This window comes from Camponotus vicinus, unplaced genomic scaffold (genome assembly GCF_025532165.1).
Source record: "Camponotus vicinus isolate PSW18456_S1 unplaced genomic scaffold, iyCamVici1.0 SCAF_5, whole genome shotgun sequence".
Taxonomy (NCBI): domain Eukaryota; kingdom Metazoa; phylum Arthropoda; class Insecta; order Hymenoptera; family Formicidae; genus Camponotus; species Camponotus vicinus.
Window position 1 is genome coordinate 11,153,790 of NW_028141977.1, and position 23,051 is coordinate 11,176,840.

At 37.4% G+C, this 23,051-nt stretch overlaps 1 protein-coding gene across 2 annotated transcripts; it reads left to right on the forward strand.

Annotated features, from left to right (window-relative positions):
* Nucleotides 1-803: 803 nt before the first annotated feature.
* Nucleotides 804-21,389, forward strand: LOC145972439 (uncharacterized). Of its 2 annotated transcripts, XM_083101052.1 has the most exons (17): nt 804-2,084; nt 3,121-3,305; nt 3,389-3,585; nt 3,699-10,726; nt 10,821-11,035; nt 11,111-11,429; nt 11,501-11,679; nt 11,829-12,018; nt 12,147-12,382; nt 12,452-12,839; nt 13,128-13,239; nt 14,049-14,388; nt 15,323-15,367; nt 15,479-15,595; nt 15,655-15,763; nt 16,011-16,895; nt 17,040-21,389. In XM_083101052.1, exons 1-17 carry the CDS (start codon nt 1,940-1,942, stop codon nt 18,062-18,064), a joined length of 11,715 nt encoding a protein of 3,904 aa, XP_082957178.1. In that variant the 5' UTR covers nt 804-1,939; the 3' UTR covers nt 18,065-21,389. The 2 variants fall into 2 exon arrangements, with proteins under 2 accessions (XP_082957178.1, XP_082957176.1); XM_083101050.1 differs by having other exon boundaries at nt 16,011-21,389.
* The last annotated feature ends 1,662 nt before the right edge of the window (nt 21,390-23,051 follow it).

Below are 23,051 nucleotides of genomic sequence, written 5' to 3' on the forward strand. Positions count from 1 at the left end.
ACAACAGCGTCTGAGCACGTGACGATAAAAACGATGCGCCAGTACTAGTCGAGTAAACGTCGACCTCGTGCGTGATTAGGAAGATAATAATCGCAGAGGGAAAGAGAGGGAGAGGGAGGGGGGGATGTATATGTGAGAGATGTACATACGTCGTGGACGCGGCTTAAAGACCGCCAGGTACGATCATCAGGGCCGATCAAGCCGATCGAGGGCCTAAGGCGTTCTACTACTCCAACAATAAACAATATATCTTGTATATTGAATTATTATTCGTCCGCATTTTTTCACAATAAATTTAGATTGTATTAAATTTGGAATGACACAAATATATTCTTAAAGATTCTTGAGTTTTCTTTATCAATAGAATAAAATGAATATATTCTTTGTTGTAGAAATATTTGATTTCTTAAAATTCTCTCTTTATTAAATGGGGGAGGAATTTATATAACAGTACTCTATAAAAATAGTAGCTCTAAAAAAATGCTACGTCGCTAAAAAATAAGAATATAATTAGAAAACAAATTTTTACAGTAGTAATAATAGACTATTCTTCAATAATCGACATCTGTCATTATACCCTCCAAATATAATTTCATATAAAATGCGAAGAAGAGATTGAATATGATTTCGATGGGATTTTAAAATCGAATAAAGTCGACAATGTTTCATCGGGGAAAATCGTTCGCGAGCCCGACTTTTGACACAGACGTCTTTTCGCACGGCCCTGGCCCCTATTGTACCGCGCTCCGTCGCCTCGGTTGAGAACCCCCCGAATGTTTCCAATCCCGAAGGCGATGTCCAGTGCTCCGTGTTGCGCGCGACAAGGAAGGGGGATGCGTTTCGCCGTCGTCGTGGTGGTCGTTACTGCGCCGCTCGTGTGCACCCGGTGACTCGGCGATCGCGTCTCGTCGTCACGCGCGTACGTCCATCTAGGACGCGAGGAGTCGCAAAAGTCGGAGCGTTCGCGAGAATAATTCGTCCCCGTGCGTCCTCCGGTGCGCGATATCCGTCTCGAGGAGCGTGGATACAACGTCGTCGTAGTCGTCGCGACGTACGTGCGTGCGTGCGTGCGTGCCTGCGCACGCCCGCGCGCGCTCTCGGCATCGACGGAGCGAAACGTCGCGCGTGTGTGATCGTGCGCGCGAGAGAGAAGAGGAGGGAGATAGCGCGGAACGGATGGAGTTTCGGGGGGGAGAAGGGGGGAAAGAGGGAAGGAAACAACGCGCATTAGAGCTCTAACGCGCGATGTGCGTCTGTGTTTGTGATTCGTGAAAAACTTGCGGAGAAGAGACATAAGAGGACAGATACAACGAGAGCGATATAAAGTGCGCGAGAGAAAAAGAGAAGGAGGAGAGGCAGAGAGAAGAAGAGAGAAAGAGCGGCGGCGGCGGCGCCGCTTCTTTTCACTTGTTCACTTTTGAGAGAGGGCGGAGGAATAAGTGCCTCCGTCTCTCTCTCTTTCCATTCCTCCTGTGAGCGCGCGCGCGCGCGCGCGCGAGTGAGTGAGTGAGTGAGTGTGAGCGTGTTGTGTTGTGTGCGCTCTCCCCCTCCTCGTCGGCGCGCGAGTGGCAGGTAGAGGCGCGCGAAGACACCAAGGGCGCGCACAACGACGAGGTAGAGGAAGACGAGAGCGGCGAGGAAGCGGGAAGCGTCGGCGTCGAGGCGCTCGGCGGCCGACTGACGATCGAAGGCGCGAAATTTCTCACGTAGCTACTCGTTCGCGTTATCGGCCACCGCTGATCGGTATCCGCTGGTACAGTGGAAAATGAGATGCGCGGCAAGCCATCGCAGGGCCGCCTAGCGTAGTAGTGTGTCGCGCCTGTTTGACGGCGGTGGCGGCGGCGGCGGCGGTGGCGGCGGTGGCGGTGGTGACGGCGGCGGCGGCGGCGGCGGTGGCGGTGGCGGCGACGGGGCCCAACGGCGAGAAGCGGTCGGAAAAATGGCGTCCGATAACGAAGCCTCTTGCGCGAGTGACCCAAATTTCGCGGTGATCTGCTCGTTCCTTGGCTGCTTCGGCAAATCCTGCGGCATCGTTTATCCGGACATCGCGCGACTCCAGGAGATGCTCGAGAACACGCAGGAAGGTGGGTCTTTACCGCGGTCTCTCCCTTTACGCTTGTGTGTATGTGCTCTCTTGTGCGCGGGTGGAAGGGAGGGACAGAAGACACGGTCGTGTATATACGCGCTAGACGGTGTGAGCGAGAGAGAGAGAGAGAGTGGGAGAGAAAGAGAGGGGAATAGCATGTATGCGAAGTGTGCGAGAGGAAGCGAGAGGCAACGACAGCGACCCGCCCCCGCAAAAGGCCAGTCGTCTAAGCGCCGTACCATTAGTTTCCTTCGTACGACTCCGCTGCGACTGCGAGCCTCGATCGTCCCTCCGTTTGTTGATTCGTTCCGGCAAACGAGTCGCGCCTCTCTCTCGCTTCGAACGCGCGACGACGGTGGAACGAGGAAGGTGGACGCGGGACCGCCGCCTTCTGTTTTGGTGGCGCGAGATAGATAAAGGTAATCGCGAAACGTCCTTTCCCTTTACGCCGTTTTACGACGACGGCGTAACGCGGCGTTCCCTGCGCTAAGCGTTGTTGTATTGACAGATAAGCGCGAGACGGGTTTCGCATTGTTGTTATTCCGCCGCGTGCTGCCACCTTCCTTGTTGTCAACTTGTCGGTTACACGTGATTACATACAAGTTACAAGCGACGCCGGCTCGCTCCAATTTCGGGGAAATGTCATTGATCGCCGTAGTACGTAGTAGAGACTCGTATACGATCGTCAATCCGTAGACGGAAGGTCTACTCTGTGGAAACAACACTTCTATTTTCTGTTTTTGTCACGTTATTTGTACTTTCATTCAAATTTAACGTTAACCTTGAATTGCTTTTTTGTAATATTTGAATTAAATCTAGTTAGATATATTTTTCTGTTATTTTAGTTTCTGTATCAGTGTTATTGTTTCAATTATACATATTTAAAAAATAAGTGGACATTCGATCAATGTTACACTTTCTGAAAACTTTGACATAAGTCATTGATATATTTACACAATATACAGTTTAGATTAGAAATTTTCTTCTGTATATTTATTTGTAATTCTTACAAATTTATTATATGTTCTTTTTAGCGTCACGAGAATTAATAGACCTGCACATCAAGTTGTTACGTAAAACACGTAAAAGCGTGTCACCGGAGAAATGGGAACGGGCACTAGTCAAGTTTTGCCACACGTACTCTAATCAGGATGGATGGGAACTTGAACGCTTTGGTTATAAAAAGGCTCGCATTGCTGTTAAACTGCGTTTACTTAAAGTATGAACTATTGTATAATTCTATTTTTTTGATCTATAAAGTTGAAAGATTCTTTTCATGCGCAAGCCTTTTTTATATTCTAGGTACTATTGGAAACGCAATTTGACTTAAATCAAAAATTTAAGAATGAAGTGAATAAATTGGCAGCTGATGAATTGCGTGTGGAACCATTAGGAAGGGACAAAAGTGGATTAGCATATTGGTGTCAGTTGGACGAGGAGAGCAACATAAGAGTTTATAGGGAAGATTTAGACGAAGAGAATTGGGAACTAGTAGCTCAGTAAGTTTTTTTTCTTACAAACTAGGTTAACCAATAATATGCTTTTGTATTATTATATTTTATTATTTTAATTGAATCTGTCAATAGTGTATATTATATATCTTTTGTAATAGGGATCGAGAGGGTGTTGTTAGTCTCATAAACACCTTGTCGAATGGCGAAGCCGGAGCTATACCAATTAATGAGGATAGCAACAGTTTAGAAATCTCTGAAAAACCTATAATAGACACTGGTCAAGTAACGACATCACCAAGTTTGGAAGACGAAGTTGTGCAAGAGAATGGCATTCACACAAACGAGATGAATGGTAAACAGTTACCCAACGGTAGGAGTGACGAGTTTGAGGATGAACAAGAACATGATCAGGATCAAGATCAAGATCAGGATCAGGATGATACTAATGAAGTCGAAAATGATGAGGAAGAAGATATTGATGCGGAAGAGGAAGATATGACAAACGACGAAAGTTCCAAGCAAATTACAGAGGAAGACGATTCTCAAGAAATGGTACAAACTTCGAGCATAGAATCAAGATGTATGAATACTTCGTCTACATTATCAGCGTCTAATTTGAAAACGCTAAACATGAAGGTGAATGTAATATCGGAAGAAGTAAGCCGCAGAGAGGCTACCGACGAAACATCCGATTCTTTAGCATCGGAGAGTAAATCCGCGATTATACATAAACAGACTGCACCTACAGTAACAGATACCGTGAAATTCGAGGTTGAATCGGCACCATTAAAATCGATAGAAACGCCTGTTATTACTTCGTCTCCACTGAAGCTAGTGAATATTTCGGAGTTGAAACAAATGCCAGAAGAAAAATTACTAAGTCCAACAACACCTGTCACGGCACCATTAAATGCAGCGAAAAAATATGGTGTTTCCGACGAGATAACAGATCCTGTTATGAAATCGCTCGAGAAATTATCTGGCAAAAATAACTTGCCTTTTTCCTCCACAGATTCTATTTCCATGGCACACAGCAAACTATCTGTCAAGCCGATAGATCAACTGGCTGCGAATCTTGTGAGGATACAATCAGAAAAACTGGAGAAGCCAAGCGGATCAAAATCGTTGGAAAAGATAGCGGAATCTCTCGCAAGATCCGGTGGTATATTGGGAAATACCGCGAATGGAGAGGACGATAGGTTGCCGCAAGATTTTTGCTCAAGAAATCAATCTGAAAAATCAACTCTTAGAGGTCACAGAGGCATAGACTTGTCGACATCACCGCGTGGTTGGGAGAGCGCAAACGAGCAAAACAGACCGATGGATTTTTCCGGAATCGATCTTTCTAGTCGAAAATTAGGGAAGACGATGGATCTATCTTCCCCGGGCTACAGAACGCAAGATTTTCAACATCGAGAGATGGATTTAAGCACAAAGAAGTTAAACAAACCGGAAGTACCGAATTTGCCGTACGACGCACGTAGCGTGATGATGCGCAACCATGCGATGTTGGCTGATTTGAGCAAACGGCAAATGCCATTCACTGCGTACGAGATGTCATCGACGCCGTATCACAATACAGCTAGATTACCTGTCAAGGACGAGCATAGATTACCGAGCTACACGATACTTCCCGATCATAGCAAGATCACTTCCTTGAGGATGAACACCATGCCACTGAAACGTCCCCTAGAAGGTGATGATGTGCAGCAAGATATGCTGAAGAGGATAAGAGCGGACGTAATTCCAATCAGAGGCTCCATAGATAAGAGACCAATGATGAGCAATTGGAGGGATGAAATGAGCGAGGCTATCGAGGAACCTATGATGATGGTACAAGGTGAAGGATCTGGTAGCGATTGTGATGCGGTGAATCCTATTGTCGGAGAAGCTGTGGAAGAACCAACTATTTTTTTTTACGGCGAGGGCTCCGGCACGGAATGCGAGACAGGTAATCCCGGTGACGATACGTCCACTGACAATAAAGAAAGCAACGAATCAAAAACTGAACCTGATTCCGCTACCGCGACATTATCGCAGAATAAGGTTTTAACCGAGAACGAGGTGTCTACGGGCTCGATAGTATCGAACAAAACCCCTGTAAAATTAAATAGAAACTATCCGCAATCTAATATAAGCGTAAACGATAATTGTCAAATAGTAGATTCTATGCAAGAGAAGCCAAAGTTTAAGCAAACGTTGGGCGTCCAAATAATACCTAAAAGTACAACAGGTCCCGTCAAAAGGTTATCTAGATGGGACGTGGGAAAACCGGAGGAGAAAGCAGAATGTGACAGTAGTATCATATCACATGCGGAAGAAGACATATCATTGAAGGAAAATACAAATGATTATAAATGTGACGATGCAGAGCAGAAGCTATTGAACACGGATACAGAATCGAAAATCGAAGTTTCTGCTGATGTAAATCAAGATGTCAAAACAGATGATAAACCTGTAAACACGGAAAGTGAAACCACCATCAAAGACAATGTTAAAATGTTCGACGAAAGTTTAAAGAGTACGAGTACGAATATGAGTATGGAACAGAAAAGTGATGCTAAACTTCAAGAATCCATGCAATGTGATTCTTCTATATCGTCGTGTCAAGATATTTCACAGACGCCCGAAGAATGTACAAATTCTGAACTATCTATGGTGGATTCAGCCAATGTACAAAACGATTTGAATAGTGTAGTTTCACGCAAGCCGGATACTCCCGAAATAACGGATAATGAATGCAAACCAACAATTGCCAATTCTCCACCGAGATTTTTTTTTGGTCCCAATTGTATCTCATATACCTCGAAATCCGATGAATTAGAATCGGAGCAAAGTTTGATCGCATCTGCGCATAGTAAAACGGATACTGTACAATATGAATGTGTATCTTCATCGAAATTGGTAGACGATACTGTTTATCCATACAAAAATACGGAAGATTTTGAGTTGACGCAAACAAATAATAATTCGCTAAAGACGGATCTGTTTACTTCAGATTCTGACAGTGTTCCATGCGGAAACAATAGTGAAGACACGGAAAAAATTGAAACACCAAGCAACACGTGGGATCAACATACAATTTCAACAGTTAATAGTTCGATAGATCCAAGCGATGTATCCGAGTGTGATGTCACTAATTCATCTGTCGCTCAAGTTTCGACAGAAGCGAATAAGGAATCAAGCGTGCAAGAATCTGTTTGTTCCAGCAAAGAAATGGAAGAAGATAACTTTTCAAAAATACATACGAGTACAGAGGCAGAAAATGAAAGTATTAATGATATAAGTATGAGTGAAGAAGACCCGATTAAAATCAGTTCGATTTGTGAGTCCAGCGTAGTTGAACCAGTAGAATGTGGAATTGTTGAACCATCACAATGTGATACATCTATTGATTCTGAAAAACCTGAAGGCATAGAAAAAACTCAGGAAAATATTTCTTTTGAAATATCGGACAATATTATGCCGCAATTGTCGGATGATAAGGAAGATAAAGATGAAGAACCAATCAATGATTGTCAAAATGAGTATAATCATCAGTCTGTTAATTCAAACAGCTTCAAGGAAGATGAAGGGAAAATCGAATCTGTAACAACACCGCATTCGTCTTCGCTTCTTACTCAAGATTCACAAGCAGAATTGACCGATTTTAAGAAAATTGAGGATAACAATTCTAATGAATTAGTAGATTCCACAAATGCAACAAGATTATCCGAAGATTACCAGGAAGCAAACAGCCTTCAAAAGAATGATCTCGATTCCGCTGGAGAGAGTTGCGACAAGCAGAGTGATAAAAATGATAATTTTTCTGAAATCGACGGTCAGGAAGATCATTCGACTGACACGGATAACGAAAAGATGAAAGGTCTGATCGGTTCCGATGCTGACTCGTTGTGCGTTAATTACGATAAAAACAGCGAAAGAACTGATGCATTATCGGACATAGGAATGCAAGATGATGGATCAGGTGATTCCGAAGAGATTAAAGAGAAAGGATTGAACGATATGCAAGTTAACGATACTGTGTTTGATATGGATTCCGTGGTGACCGTTTCGGAGTCTCTTAAAGAAAATGCTAAACACGATTTAGTTCCTACCATAAGCAGTTCGGATGATGTATCTGTGCAGGACTCCTCGTCTCAACAGAGTGGACCTGTACAAATAAACAGCGAAAAAGTTGAAAATACATTGTCTGTTACCGATAAACCTTCTACGTTCAATTTACCAGAAATAATGCCTGAAACAAATATTCTTGAATTGCCCAAGTCGGATATTGTCGAAACTACGAAAGGAACGAACTTGTCTAACATAGTTCAGGCTACAAGCGAATATGTTGATGATGTTTCTGAGAACCTCAGTTCTTGCATCGATCAAGATTCGAACGAAGAGATGGTTATAGATGATCATGTATCTGAGTCTAATGAATCATTTAAAGAAACTGAGGAACTTACAATGAATGATGAACAACCGGAGAATGCAGTGCAAGAAGCAACGATGGATTCTGAAAAAGAAACTCCAGTTATTGCAAATATTGAACAAGAATCTTGTCAGATTGCGACAGAAACTGAAACCTCAGAGAAAGAGAAATCTGAAGCTGACGTAGAAAGCAAAAATGATAAAGAATTTGCCGAAGATGATGAGAGTAAAATCTATAATACTGATAAACGAGATACGATAGTAGCGGAAGATATTTGTGACGTCAGCAAAAGTAAAGAAATTGTCGAAAGCATAGAAAAATCAGAGATAAATACGACAATTGTAACTACTGAATTATCGGATGTACATTTAACAAATGTAATTTCTGAAGACTCACAACGGGATATAACAAAAGAGAATAAACAACCGCTAGTTGCGAATTACGATAGTGATTCCAATGATGATGGTAGCGATAATGTTTTCGAACCTGATGTGGCGCAAAGTAATTCTAAGGATGATGTTGCTGTCTCGATGGAACGAAAAATTAGTGAAGAGTTGCACGAAAAATCACCTGTTCAAGAAAATGACACCAACAACGTAAATTTAGTCTTCGATGCGCCTCAAAAGGAATCATCTGAACAGCAAGCGGAGAAACCTTCGGAAACGAAAATGAATGAAATATTAAATGAAGATATTACAAACGTTAGTGAGCAAAAATGCGTTGTCGAGACAAATGTTATATCTGCTTGCAATATTGATAGTAATATTGAAGATTGTTTGAATGATGAATCGACAACGCCTTTAAATAAAGATGAATTTCAAGAAAAAACAGACATTCGTAATGTTACTGACAATATTAAAACATTGGAAGTATCAGATGCAACGAAACTATTAGTTACTCCTGTCATAACTGAAGAGATAATTGAGCCTCTTCTGAACAAGAGTTTTGAAATGAGCCATAGTGAAAAAAATAAAGAACATTTTAATAATTTGATTGACAATATGAAAACAGTACAAGACTGTCAAGAGACTGTTGATGAAATAACGGAAAAAAGGGAATGTTTGACATCCGAGAATGTTTGCAATTTCGACGGAAACGACGCGAATAAATTTGCAAAATCTTCATTCGCCCAAGAAAGTATGGAAATTAACGCTATGGATAATCAAGTGACTAATATATTTGATGTAAAGGAGCAGCATATGAGGGATATTGATGAAAAAATGAATGTCAATTTAGATACAGAAAATATCGTAAGGTTGAAGAATGTAAATGAACACATTGCTGAAGAACTGCCTATTCCATGTAAAAGATTTAAAGAAGATCTAACGGATTATGCTAAAGACAATAAATGGGATGTAAAATTGCAAGAAGAATGTTTAACTAAACCATTCGTGGAAGAGATGAGTTTACCACCGATTCAAACAGAATCGGATATAGTGCCAGCGAAATTGGATAATACTTTAGCTGCGGATAAATCGTATCTTGAGGATCCGAAATTAGAAGAAAGCATATCTTCAAACACTTTATATTATCCAAATTCGATGTCTACGAAGATGGAAAATGTTAATAACTTGGATAGTAGCAATCAAAATGAGCCTTTTAGTGTAAATCTGAATGTAAATAAAAGTACAGAGAATTTCAGTGCGCCTTTAAATACGAAAGATGAATCGATGATATTTTTTGCTCAAGAGACTATTTCAGAAGTTAATGCTGTAAAATCTGATATCAAGAAAGAAGCTAGCAAAAGATTGATCGATTCTTCGGACACGGAAGATGTTCCTCCATTAAAATCTAAGCCACCATACTTTGAAACTGACGATAAGATGTTTGAAAATTTAGTAAGTACCGAGGTGCAACCGCTTAAGAATTTAGATACGTTGAATGAGATGGAAACATTAAAACCACAAATCAAAGACGAAGCGAAAACATCGGCAATCTCTACGACGCAATTGTTTCAAAACGATTTTAGTATGATTAACGATTCCACGGCTGCTACAGCGATAGAGGATTCCAAAATCGATTTAGAAGAAAGAAAAGAACCATCTTTAGAAATTCAAAATATCGAGATGAAGCCTGCTTCTGTAGCTTCTGATAGCGATTCAACAGGCATGGATAACGAGGGCGATTTTAACGTACCATCAGAAGAAGTTGATCCTTTAGCATGTACCGAGGATGACCCTTTAAAGAATATTACCGAGGATGATGCTTTAAGAAATATTACTGAGGATGATGATGTTTCTAAGATAAGTATCCGTATAAAGCCGGTATCAGAAATAGTTTACGAGGGATGGAAATTAGACAGCACTACGTCGAAGATTTCGCGAAAACGTGCTCGACGAAATAGTGCTCACGAATCAAATTCTGAAGACGGAGCTACAAAGAAAGATGAAGAAATGATGGGTAGCAAGAGGATGAAATTACGCGCAAAACGTATATCCGATAAGGAATTACGAAAATCCGTTGAGGAGAGCCGCGAGATAACAGTGAGCTCTGAGGACGAGGCTGTAAAATGTGATCCTGATGTAGTGGAGCTCGCGACTAAAGATGGCAGTGATGATCCGAATATTATGCAATCGGTGCCGATTGATAAAAAGATCAGGGGTCGTCCTAGAGGCAAACGGAGGCGTGGTTTTCGAGGAAGTGGACGTTCTAATCGGCCGAAACTTGCGGAATTTCAGGGCGATCAAATGTCAGAAATTTCGCCTGGTGCTCATCCCGACGGGACTTCCAATGATGCTTTAAATTCAGCACAGAAGAAGCGAAAGAAACGTAAGTCTATATATAAAAATATGTGGCAATAGCTTATTGAATATAAAATATTAACGTAAAGATGTACTAAAATTGAAAAATTGTGTTTTTACAGGAAAAATGGTTCTTGGCTTAGAAATAGGCAGAGATATTAAATTGGAAACGGAAGGATCAGGACTGGCACAGGATGAGACGCCTGTTAGGCAATCAAGAAGAATAGCACAATTAAAAATTAAAGAACAAGCAGATAGGCGTAGAATCGAGGAGGAAACTATGCGCGAATTGGAAGAGAAAAAAGAATCAGAGAAGAAAAAGAGAAAGAAACAAAAAGTAAGTTATTAGATTAAACAAATTAAAATTATATAACTTGTAGATTGCACACATATAATTGTTTATCTCATGTAGCCGGAAAGCGAAGAGGATTATATTATAAAAGAGGTTGTCATAAAAGAAACGGAAAAAGAAAAAAAATCAAAAAAGAAACGCCGAAAGAGAAAAAAGAAAAAGATGTTAGCAAAATTCAATGAAGCGAATCCATGGCAGAGCTCATCCGGATCTAGTAGCGACGAAGAAAATGAGAATGAGGACGAAGAAGAGGAAGAGGAAGATATCGAGAGCGAGGGATCTTTACTGTTTAAAAGTGATCACGAATTTTCTCCGGAAAGTGATCTCGAAAAAGACCAAGAGTCTGAACCATTAAGACGCGCTAGAACCGCCCAGAAAGGTAAGCTCTTCGTTAAAACAAATGTAATAATATTTATATTCGATTATAACTTCATTCATATTTGTCATTAGCCCAAAGCGATGTTGAAGAAGCTGAGGATGAGTACGCCTGTCAGAAATGTGGGAAAGCTGATCATCCCGAATGGATTCTTTTGTGTGATTCTTGCGACAAAGGCTGGCATTGCTCATGCCTCAGGCCAGCTCTTATGCTTATACCTGAAGGCGATTGGTTTTGTCCACCATGCCAACATGTAAGTTTGTTTTACCTTGAAAACTGTTTACACATAAATAAAACATAAATATTGTACATATATTAATATTTTTCATCTAATACATTAATTTAATTCTACATATATTTATATGAAATGTTTTATATGAAATATTTATATGATCTTTCAAGAATCTGCTGGTGACTAAGCTACAAGAAACACTGAAGACACTCGATCAGTTAACAAAGAGACACGAGAATGAAGTATTACGAAAGAAACGATTGGCTTTTGTCGGCATAAGTCTGGACAATGTGCTTCACAAAGGCGAGGCGCAACGCGTGTCGAAAGGATCGAAAGCATCTAGTCAGGAATCAGATAATGGTAAATTTTTATGTTGCGATTGATTTAAATTATTTTAAGTTAAAATTAATAATTATGTTATTTTTATGTTATTCAATAATTGTTACTGTTATGTAATATATACTGATTTAATCTCTCTGTTTTTACAGAATCTTCGGACTCCTCCTCGTCAGCCTCTAGTTCCGAAACATCGAGCAGTGATGAAAGCGAACCAGTTTATCAGTTACGTGAACGTCGATGCGCTAACACCTATAAGTTTAACGAGTATGATGACATGATTAACGCCGCGATTCAAGATGAAGTTGAAGCGGTTCAAGGAGCTGGCAATCAGGGAAGGGGTAAGGACATTGCAACGATAGTCAACGCGGAAAAGGAAGAGGCTGAGGTAAAATGATTAAACAACAAATATAATATGCAAATGTGATAGTATTATTACATATAATGTCTATTATAGGCTGAAGCGTTAAAAATGACGCAATTAGAAGAGGATAAGGATGATATCGAATCAAAACCGGAAAAAGAAAGTGACGAGGAATATAAGATCGAGAATGAAGATATGATTGATGAAATGGAAGAGAAACAAAGTGCGGTTGCTAAGAAATTGTTAGCACGTAAGAAACATCGAAAATTAAATAGTCTCGACATAAGTAGCGAAGATGATCCAGATAGTGATGAAGATTTCAAAGGTACGAGTTCCGAAGAAGAGGAAGACTTTGATGATCATATCACTTCATCTGATGATAGTTTTGCTGATGTAAGGCGACGTGGTAGAAAGGGTGACTCGCGTCCTGTTAGAAGATCTACCAGAGCGCGCAGTACTAGGGCTTACGATGAAGATTTTAGTAAGTAATTATAACAAACTGTTGATATTTTTTAATATTAATTATTTACATACATTTTCTATGTAAAATTATTTAAATATAAGTTTCACTAAAATCTATAATTTTTATTTTCAATTTTTTAAAAATTGTTAGGAAAATACTTAATTCATAGTTATATAAAATTAAATCGATAAAATTGATTAATTGAGTTTTGCGTTTTATTAAATTATTTACCATGATCTCTATAATAAAATATTCTAAATAAAATTTAAAAATAAGTTATTTAAATGATCGCAAATTTTTTTTCAGTTAATGACGATAGTGACGAGAGTGATCGGCCAAAGAGAAAAAAATCACGATCGATATGGGGAGATTCAGACAGCGAGGATAGTGATAATTCATGGAGGCAGAGAAAGAAAAAGTATATAATAATAATTTATATCATAATAGTTTATTTTTTTTAAAGATTTATTCATTATTTAATATAAATATAGTGAATAAGCTTTATTTGTTTATAAGGTTTATTTATTATTTAATATAAATATAATCAATAAGTCTTCCTAAAAAAGGTGAAATTATATTTAAGAGATCTATTTATTACATGACACTCTATATAAGAGGAAAAATGTTTATTAATCGATTTATTAAGTTAATAATTTTATTCATTTTAATTAATAATAGAATGAATAGAATAGTTGACAAAATTTTATTTTATTTATCAATTTTAACAATATTTATATCAGATTTTATAAATAGTAAACTTAAAAAAATGATTTAAAAAAATTATTGTTTTTTTATCTATTTTGAGACAGTTTGATTTAATGATGAGATTATAATTTTTAGTTTTTTATCATTTATTAACTCATGCTATTTTTAAATCTCTATTACTTATATATGTGCTATTTTTATATTTTTATTACTTATACATGCTGGAATATATATTATATATAATCCATTATATATATATAATACATAATAAAATCAAGATATTTGGTTGTGTGATAAATTAAATGAATATATTTCTATTACAATAACAAGATTTTTTATATTTCAAGATTAATCAGATTTTCCTTTTTTAGCAGGATTTTATGTTAAGGATTTAATTAATCTATTTAATAGATATTTTTATAGAAATACATAAAAATTAAAAATTAAAGATCATATATTACAAATTATAAACTAGAATACTTAAAATTATTAAAATAATATAAATTTTTTAAATTATTATAGAAGCAGAACAATACCAACATCTAGGATCAGGACGGTGCCCAAGACAAAGGGCAAAAAGAGAAAAAAGAGAAAACGTATAATAGAATCCGACAATCAGAGCGAGAACGATGAAGAAGATGAACCAAAACTTGAAGAACAGAGGGAACCTAACTTACAAGATGTAGACACTACTGAGTTGAATGAAGTGATGGATATTAATAAAGAAGAGAATTTTGAAAATAATACAGATAAAAATAATATTGAAATGAAAGTTAATGAATTACAAGAAATGGCTCCAGATGTTCCGATTCCACAGATTCCACAACCGTCAGAGATAGTGCCAATTCAAAAAATTAAAAAGGTAACTATTTTTTAATTGATTATTTATGACAGTGCCTTTTGGCATGTGAAGGATAGTATATATTCTACTAATAGAATATATATATTCTATATATATAGATAGAATATATTTTACTAATTTATTTATTAGATATAAACTTAAATTTAAAGGCAATAAGAGCTAAACGCGGATGGTAGTGCGTAAGTTCAACGAGAAATAAGTTTTCGTTGAAACTTATTTGTGTGCACAGGGCACAAATTTTCTTGGTACGATACCAAGCAAATTTAAATAATTCTCAATTCGAGAATTTATTTAATTATTATCCCTCTTTCCCCCCTGTAATGTTGTAGGCGAGAAAAATATCGGGCCGAAAGTCGCGAAAAAACTTATTTCTCGTTGAACTTACGCACTACCATCCGCGTTTAGCTCTTATTGCCTTTAAATTTAAGTTTATGTTTTAATACACAGAGCCTAATTTCTTATAGTTATTTATTAGATATATTGTATATATTATATATGTATATTATATATATTATATATATTACATATATTCTGCTTTGATCATAGATAATGTAAGACATCACAATACATTTTATCACAATATATATCATAATGTAGCTTTATGTCACATATTGTTAATATACGCGTGGTAATAGATTTTCTATCTCATTGATCATTTCCTATATCACTATATTTTATAAGATAATAATCTTTGGTAATAATCCTTTTAATTTATTTAAATATACATTTGTCTGCTATTTAATGCTATTTCTTTGGATTTTTACAAAAACTACTATTAATTTATTAATTGTATATAGTCCTTCTATATCTACCCTATTTATATCTAATATATAGTAAACTTTTTGAATACGATGCTATTAACCAATGTTTCTTTTCCCTTTTTTCTTATTATTGCAATATATAAATTGATAAATATGTTGTTTTTTTTTTTTAGGATATTCTGCCTAAACCGAAAAAAGCCCCAACTATCAGACGAAAGGTATATGTCTATATTGTATCTTAATTTAATGATTTAATGATTTAATAATTGTATCTTTTTCAAATACTAATAATAATAATAATAATAATAATAAAATTTTATTTTTTACAGATTATTTATGGTGGACTTCCAGATGAAAATAAACGAGAAGAGGAAGAAATATTAGATAGAAGAACTCGAGGACGAAAAATTAATTATCGAGAGGCAATGGCATCAGATAGTGAGGAGGTGAGACATTTTAACTTAACAAAGTTATCATGTAGATTAAAATTCTGATTATTTTATAGGAACTGAAGAAGGCGTTGATGATGAAAAAAACTGGCGAGAGCGAAGATGAATTTGTGATGAATGAAGCTGATGACGTAAATGATGATGGGGAGAAAGATTCCGATTCAGGTAAGTGATTCAGATGTAGCGTCTCTATATTTCATTACATATCAAGAGATATTCAATTGTAATAGAAAGCTTTATTTTCTTTAATTTATCGTAACTTGTGGGAAATAAAACTTTTGTAGTATCTGTGTTTAAATTCTTTTTTGTTTTACATATTTTCTCTACTTGAAGAGAATTGTGCATTTGTCATGTATTTATGAATTACATTATATATAAATATATAAATAACGTTAATCATTAACTTTTTCAGGAGATGTTTATATTCCGAAGAAGGATGCTCTAAAATTTAAAAACAAATCATTGAAGACAAAGAAATCGCGTAATGGTAAGGGTCTTGCAATGAAACGAAAATCATTGTCAGAAGATATGCCGAAACAAAGGAAAAAACCTGGACCGAAACCGGGAAGCAAAAACAGAGCTCGTAAACAAAAATTAAAGGATGATGCAGATGGAGATATGATCGGCGCAGTCATGGACAATCCTATCGGTGATATAGCATCTAAAATGGACGAGAGTCTTCCGGACAATGTTGGACTGACAGGTACAACGATGTCGGTAGCGAGTTCATTTACTGGAGATGTTCCCGAGGGATCTCTAACGAGTCTCGGTGCCGGAGAGTTGGCTGACTTGGATGATGAGCAGCTCGAGCAGATGATGTTAGACGAAGAATACGGACGACGGCAATTGGAGCTCGCGGCAATTGAGATAGCGAAAAAGAAGAAGAAAGAGGAACGAGAAGCCAAGAAGTTGGAGAAGGCGCGTTTAAAGGCTTTGGAGATATTGGCAGCGGAAAGACAGAGAGATCCCAATGCGCCCGAAGGGATGGACGGCGAGGCGCCTAAAAAGAAAAAACGCGGACGTCGCAGCAAAGCTGAAATAATTGCTGAGCAAATGCGCAGAGACAATGCATCGAATCTGGGTATTGCGCCTGCATCAGCCATCGGCGGTATCGGGACGCCGGACGGCGCGAGTAATATACAATCGCACAATCCTGTTGTTTTACCTACGAGCTTGACACCGGAAACTGACAGAAGTGTCGAAGGCGGGCATATGCCTCTTATGACTGGGCCGGACGGACAGCTCTTTAATCCGGATGGCACGCCGATGAGGCCGAAACGAAGAGGTCGTGGCAAAGGTAAGAAGACGCTCGCATTAGAGGCAGCCAGAGCCGCGGAAGCAGCGGCTAAGGCCGCGGCCGAAGTCGGCTTGATCGGTATGGGTACTGATTCAAACCCGGAAATGAAACAAAACGATATTCCGAATATTCTTCCTACACCAGGCAGCAGTACATCTGGTTCAGCGCCCTCTACACCACCGGCGAGTGCCGTTCCGACACCAGGTCCACCGTCAACACAATCATCGAACTCGCAATCGGTTTATCCATCGCTACCAACCGGCCAACAGTCTTCCGTCATTACAAGGATGCTTCAGTCCCAACCAGTAACCAACAGTCCGCAGTCCTTCACCGCAGCAGCGGCCGCGATGGGCCACAAGTACTTTGGTGGGCCTAATGTCGGAGGACAAATAATTGGCGGTCCGCGAACGGGATACGAGATGCAGCCACGCGCCAGGATTCCATCACCGTATAGACAAGCAGGTCAATCGTCTATGCCGCCACATTTCGCTGCAGTTAGATCGGGCACGCCACCGATGCGTATGCGAGTACCCGGACCGCAGATGTATCACACGCCGCATCATCCACTGGATCCGTCGCCGTCGGGCGGTGGACCGATCTCGATCAATAATCGAGATCGCAGTTCACCTTTAACCGGCGGACCGGCGATGATTCCACCATCAGCCGGCAGTCCATTAGCTAAAGGAGGTCCTACGCCGCCGCCCCCGCCATATGTACGAGGCGGTCCGCCGATGGCTAGGTTTGCCGAGAATCCTATGGGGCCCAGGCATCAAATGCCGCCATTTACTAACGCCTCGCCGGTCAATCACAATCTGCAACAACCTTCCCCACCCCCCAATCGACCACCTGGTAACTTTTCACCGTATCATCCGCCTCCGCCTCCCAATTACCATTACGGTGCCTATCCACCACCTCCGCCGATGTCCACGGCGGACGATGCAGCCGCCTATCAAGGATCGCCGTATCCCTCGGAGCATTTCTCCTCGCCGGCAGATAACCAGCCTCCTATCCAAGGACCACCACCACCTCAGGCACCGCCACCACCTCAGCAATCGCATCCAGGCGATCCCAATGCCAGTAATAAGCAGTATGATGAAGAGGGCACCGGCGAATTTGGTGGGCTGGTATCTTATTTCAGTAGCCAGAGAGAGGACGATCTCGATTCGTAGCATGAATGAGAGCTTGGCCAATCCTGAATCATTAGGGGAAGCATGCCCAGATAAAATCGCAACTTTTGCCGCAGAGGAAAAAGCGATAACATAAATGAATATGATTCTCTAGGAGATTCGACTTTTGAAGATACTAGTGCGTGTGTCGCGCAAAACATAGAGCTAGAGTCTTCCTCTAGAGACACCTCTAAAGCAAACAGTTGTCCTGTGTAGTTTTTGCACTTCTTACGGAAAAAATGTCACTGGAGACAAATCCGAGATTGGCCAAGTATAGCGTGAGCGGAAAGATAAATCAGAACGACAGGGCGGAGCCTATTTTTTAAGAGTTGTAAGTTTTTCTGTAATTAGCTTTCAGTTTAATTGGATTTATATACGACGATGTGCGATTGCGTGAGAGCTCTAAGATAATGGAGATACAACGGTCGTTTTATCTAGGAAATAACGAAATGAAAGATTTGGCCAGAATCATTTTTCATCATTATTTATTGTTGTAATCCGTCAGTGGAAATTCACGAGCAAAGTTATTCCCGAAAAATTAAAAACAAGAGTAGAGAATATTCGTGTGATCGTATGTTCCGTGAAGGAGAAGACGAAAAATTGACCTTTAATAATGATGAAAAAGGAAAATTGAAAAATCGAATGGCTAGAATGACGTACCGTTGTTAAACATGTACATATGTAAATAATATATAAGTCGTTTAGAGGAGGATCATATATGTATTATATATAAACATACACAGAGAGAAAGAGAGAGGAATGCAGTCATGCAGAATATACTATAAAAATGAATTAGTGCGGAAAGGGCACAAATGTAATATTTAAATTTAATCCAAGAGAATGGCATCTGAGTATAATAAATTAACAAAAGATTGTGAAGACTATTACTATAATTATTTATAAAGAAAAAGATTAAGAATTTATGATATAGGCAGTATATTGTATTTTACAAATTTTACTTCATATAATTCTGAGAAACCATTAAATATAGTTATATTGGAGAGCAGGAGGCTGCTTTAAGTATACTCTTTGCAAAAAGCAAGGAAAAATATACTTTGACAAAACTAGTATTAGCATAATTGGCGTACCACTGCATATATGTGGAAGCAGTGCAATTATTTATATATTTAAAATGACTTATATTTCTAATTGTATAATTCTGTATAATTTTTTGATTTACTCAGGCACATGCAAGTTTCTTTTAATTGAAAATTTGCGCAGAATATATATCGCGCTGATTTTCAAACAAAAGAAAAGAAATAGCTTTATATTATGTATAGCAAATTATATATTAAAGAGATACGAATGACATATATATGCAGATTATATAAAAATGTATTATGTGATGATGACACTTGAGATAATGATTTTGACTTAAAATATGTCTAAGATATTTGTGTTTATAGTGTGCGATTTTACATTCATTGTCTCGATCGTGAGTTCCTTTCTATATTTCCAAAAAATTATTGATATATCCATATTATTTTTTAAATGTTTTGTAAAAATGTATTTGCGTTGTGTAATCATCCGATTATGTATTTAATGTGAAAATTTAGTGTCGAAATTGAATTTTTGCGATAATAAAATTTTGTTAATCGACACAATTCAATGAATCGAAGACGACTATCAGAAATATTTATTAGATTGATTTGATCAAGTGTTAGAGTTTAATTAATTTATTAATTAAATTAATTAATTTTAAATTAATCTAAAAAATCCAAATCTTTTTTCTAAATCTTCTCTGACTTTAAACAAAAATTATCTAATCGAAATTCATTAGACATTTTTTTTATTTAGTAATATGCGCAAATAAATATGGATGTATCGATGATTCGATTCTGAATACAGGAAGGAAATCAGAGTGGATAGAGATAAGAATCGATATTCGAACAGATATATTTGATCATCTCGCGAAATTTTCTTTTGATCTTAAGACGATGATCATAACAGCCTCCTGCTCTTTGAAGTTAAGACGAGGCCGCTAGTGGCCGCGAATCACGTGTGTGATGCGATGGAAGAAAAGAAAATCATGTATCTGTTTAGTTATCACACGTACGTGCATACCTAATATAAATAGAAGCTATATGAATAAACAAGAAAAAGATATTACATTATCTTAGAATTAGCTTGCTTGGGAGAGTTTCCTTTATTATGTTGAACGTTTTACGACCGGATCGAACGGTTATATACACGTATACACGTATGAAAGAACACATTCACATACACAAATTACATGCCGTATAACATGTAATAGAGGGGTTTACTATCACTAATTTTATTATTTTTACACCTATTACGATGTATGTCGATTGTCAGCGATTGATGTACGCAATTACTTCGTCTTCTTCTTTAGACACAGCAAGTCTTAAGAGCCGCCGATTCTTAGATTACGCATCGAGGAGAACTAGATGTATCATGTTCAATATAGCGATTATACTGCTTCCTTTTTCTTTAGCGTGCAATCGGCGGGACAATCGTCCCGCGATCTCATTTACATTGATATTGATTTGTATAGAGATAAGCATGTTTTATTCGCGTCGGCATATCGGAAATCGCATATTCAGCGAAATTTTCTCGACGACAAATCTACGTCGTCGATGCTAGAACGACCAATGTCATTTTATAAATCACAAAAAGTCACTTATAAATATTTAAAGAATTCAATGCAAATCCAATGGCCCGCTTTCCTGAGAACTAAGAAATATTATTCTGAAGATTGGGAAAGAGTGAATTCTTTGTTAAATTTGCGCCAATTTTTTTTGTAACGAGAGAATGTATAGATCATATGTGCGTTTCAAATCATTCTTTGTATCTCGAATTCTTCAGTAATTTAAAATATCGATAAATATCGCGTTTATCACGAAATATCTACGAGTATTGGAATATTCGTCGCTCCAATTTAGAGATATCCTAAATACAATTTTTACGCGTGGCATTGTGCATTTAGTGAAGTATTTCCTAATTTGTAATATTTTGAATAATATATATACATATATTTATATATATAGACACACGTTTGCGATACAATGATATCGTACAACAATGAGAAAGTTGAATAATTTTTGGACCGTAATACGGGCATGGATTTTTTTCAATTTTTATGCATAGGAATGATTTGTAGCATTTACGTGTGTTTTCCTTCTCGTTGTCCCTATGAGTCCTTCCTCGAGGCGTATAAATTTGCGGAGTGGCTCATTAAGACAATAGTAAACGTGGTGCAGTTTAGCTTTTCTTTTGATAAGGGTCTAGACTAAACGCAATTATTATATTACATGTTGTAGCCTAAACAAAAAGATTTTGTAATAAAATTCAATATATTGAAATAATATATCGTGTGCGTAATTTTTTTTATGTTTCTCTCTCTATGTACATTTTCCTCCGATCCTTTATTATAAACAGAAAATAATGAACAATCTTTTTAGAAATAGATGTTATATCTCTAAACGAAGTTTAATAAATAAAGTTTATTAAATTAGGCAATAATCTATTTAAAAAAAAAGAGAAAAGAAGCATATACAATATTTTAATCACATTAATCTTGTTAAATGTAAAGAATTTATTTCTGATTAAGATTCTTCCAATTTTTTCAAATCAAGTTTCTTATAGTTACTAGGATATTTTATATTTCGTTTGCATATTTAAGACAACACATCATTATCTTAATTATATTAATTAATTAATTATATGCAAATAAATCAAATCAAATAAATTTTATATTTAATAAATATTAAATTTAAACTATACATATTATTGATTATTATATTCGTTATAGGAATATATATATTTCAAAATCTAAATATTTGTGATTCATTAATTGCCGACATTGATGTCAAGTTCTTCGCTGGAAACGTATTCTGAAATTATTAGGAAATTATTAGGCGAATATAATCAAGTTGGAGGTAGCACAAACTAGCAAATTATCTACGCTAGTAAAATTACCTAGCTAAATTATCGACCGATGAAAGTTTACCTTTAACGGTAGTTTGCTGCGTTGTCGACGATCGGTAATTTTCTGTTAGTGTTAGCTCCTATCCGATCATATTCGCCTAATACTTTCCTAATATTTCAGAATATAAATGGAGCCTGAAAATCATAAACGTCGGGTGAATTGAATCGCGGTAATCCGCGAACTGTAAATATTGAAATTCTGAAATATTAACAAAGTATCCGACAAATATAATTAGATAAGAGGTGGCATTAATTAAAAATCCAAGAATTGCAAGTATTTTAAAAATTTTAAGTCGAAAGCTTTGTACATTAACTTTGTACATAAAAATATAGATTCAAAAACATATTAAACTATTGAAAAGAATTTGCAGTTTTTATAAAATATTTGCTATATTTAATATAAAAAAATTTCTTTTTTAGGGACTGAAATGTCATTAAATGGAGACTTTTAAAAAATATATTACTTTATCAGATATCTCTTGGAATATCGTGCAATTATGAATCTTTTACAAATCAAACTTGAACTATTGATCAATATATTGACGCTATATGCAATCTAAAATCCAGCTCATACTCGAAATCTTGAATCTTACGATCAGTGACTGTCTGTGGCAATCGATTACAGTTGACCGAATCAATTAATCGAACGATTCCAGGTCGCTTTTTCGTTCAGTATGTATAAATATTAAATCAATTAATCGAAAGATTGCATTCCGGATCGCTTTTTCGTTCGATATATATAAATATTTAATCAATTAATCGAACGATTGCATTCGGCTTGCTATTTTCCGTCAGTACATAATCACTCAATTAATTGAATGATTGCATTCCGATCGCTATTTTATTCGCCGAGTTATAGCGAATATCGCTCGAGAGAAGCAGGCAACGTGCGCGCGTCGTGCGCGATTTCGACCGTCCGCGCGCAGACAAAAAACGGCCAATTTATATCTCGGCTTCCGGACGCGATAGCGATTTCGTTCTTTTTGCATACGATTCCACACCATTTCGCAGCACCACCGTTTAAATCTCGTCCTGATCGCTC

Excerpts from the sequence above, each read along its gene's own strand:
- LOC145972439 (XM_083101050.1), top strand. The coding sequence starts at position 1,940 with ATGGCGTCCGATAACGAAGCCTCTTGCGCGAGTGACCCAAATTTCGCG. Across the intron at positions 11,430-11,500 it reads CGCTAGAACCGCCCAGAAAG|CCCAAAGCGATGTTGAAGAA; the intron begins GTAAGCTCTTCG and ends ATTTGTCATTAG. Across the intron at positions 15,368-15,478 it reads CCCCAACTATCAGACGAAAG|ATTATTTATGGTGGACTTCC; the intron begins GTATATGTCTAT and ends TATTTTTTACAG.